This window comes from Meleagris gallopavo, unplaced genomic scaffold (genome assembly GCF_000146605.3).
Source record: "Meleagris gallopavo isolate NT-WF06-2002-E0010 breed Aviagen turkey brand Nicholas breeding stock unplaced genomic scaffold, Turkey_5.1 ChrUn_random_7180001840681, whole genome shotgun sequence".
In the NCBI taxonomy this organism is placed as follows: Eukaryota; Metazoa; Chordata; class Aves; order Galliformes; family Phasianidae; genus Meleagris; species Meleagris gallopavo.
In genome coordinates, this window is record NW_011110076.1 from 1 (window position 1) to 931 (window position 931).

At 55.0% G+C, this 931-nt stretch overlaps 1 protein-coding gene across 1 annotated transcript; it reads right to left on the bottom strand.

Annotated features, from left to right (window-relative positions):
* Window positions 1-3: 3 nt before the first annotated feature.
* Window positions 4-882, bottom strand: LOC104915662 (olfactory receptor 14C36-like; the record flags this gene model as incomplete). Its single annotated transcript, XM_010726584.1, has 1 exon — window positions 4-882. A coding segment is annotated over exon 1 (879 nt), but the record flags the coding sequence as incomplete, so codon positions are not given.
* Between the last annotated feature and the right edge of the window lie 49 nt (window positions 883-931).

Here is a 931-nt window from a genome sequence, read left to right on the forward strand (position 1 = left end):
CTCCTTGTTTCTTACACTGTAGATGAGAGGGTTCAGTGTTGGAGGTACCACTGAGTAGAGAAATGACACCACCAGGTCCAGGGATGTGGAGGACAGGGAAGGAGGCTTCACGTAAGCAAAGGTACCAGTGCTGACGAAGAGGGAGAGCACGGCCAGGTGAGGGAGGCACGTGGAGAAGGCTTTGTGCCGTCTCTGCTCAGAGGGCATCCTCAGCACGGCCCTGAAGATCTGCACATAGGAGAAAAGAATGAAAGCAAAGCACCCAGATGCTAAAGAGGCACTGACCACAAGAACCCAAAGGTCTTTGAGATAGGAGTGTGAGCAGGAGAGCTTGAGGATCTGGGGAATTTCACAGAAGAACTGATTGATGGCATTGCCTTGGCAGAAAGGCAGTGAAAATGTATTGGCAGTGTGCAGCATGGAATAGAGAATCCCAGTGGCCCAGGCAGCTGCTGCCATGGTGGCACAAGCTCTGCTGTCCATCAAGGTCCCGTAGTGCAGGGGCTTGCAGATGGCAGCATAGCGGTCATAGGACATGATGGTGAGAATGAAATATTCTGCTGAGATGAAGAAGAGAAAGAAAAAGACCTGCACAGCACATCCAGCATAGGAGATGTCCCTGGTGTCCCAGAGGACATTGGCCATGGCTTTGGGGAGAGTGGTGGAGATGCAGCCCAGGTCGAGGAGGGCGAGGTTGAGCAGGAAGAAGTACATGGGGCTGTGCAGGCGGTGGTGGCAGGCTACGGCTGTGCTGATGAGGCCGTTGCCCAGGAGGGCAGCCAGGTAGATGCCCAGCAAGAGCCAGAAGTGCAGGAGCTGCAGCTGCCGCGTGTCTGCCAACGCCAGCAGGAGGAACTCGCTGATGGAGCTGCTGTTGGGCATCTGCAGGTCCTGGGCATGGAGTCCTGTGCACAGTGCAGAAGATAATGAC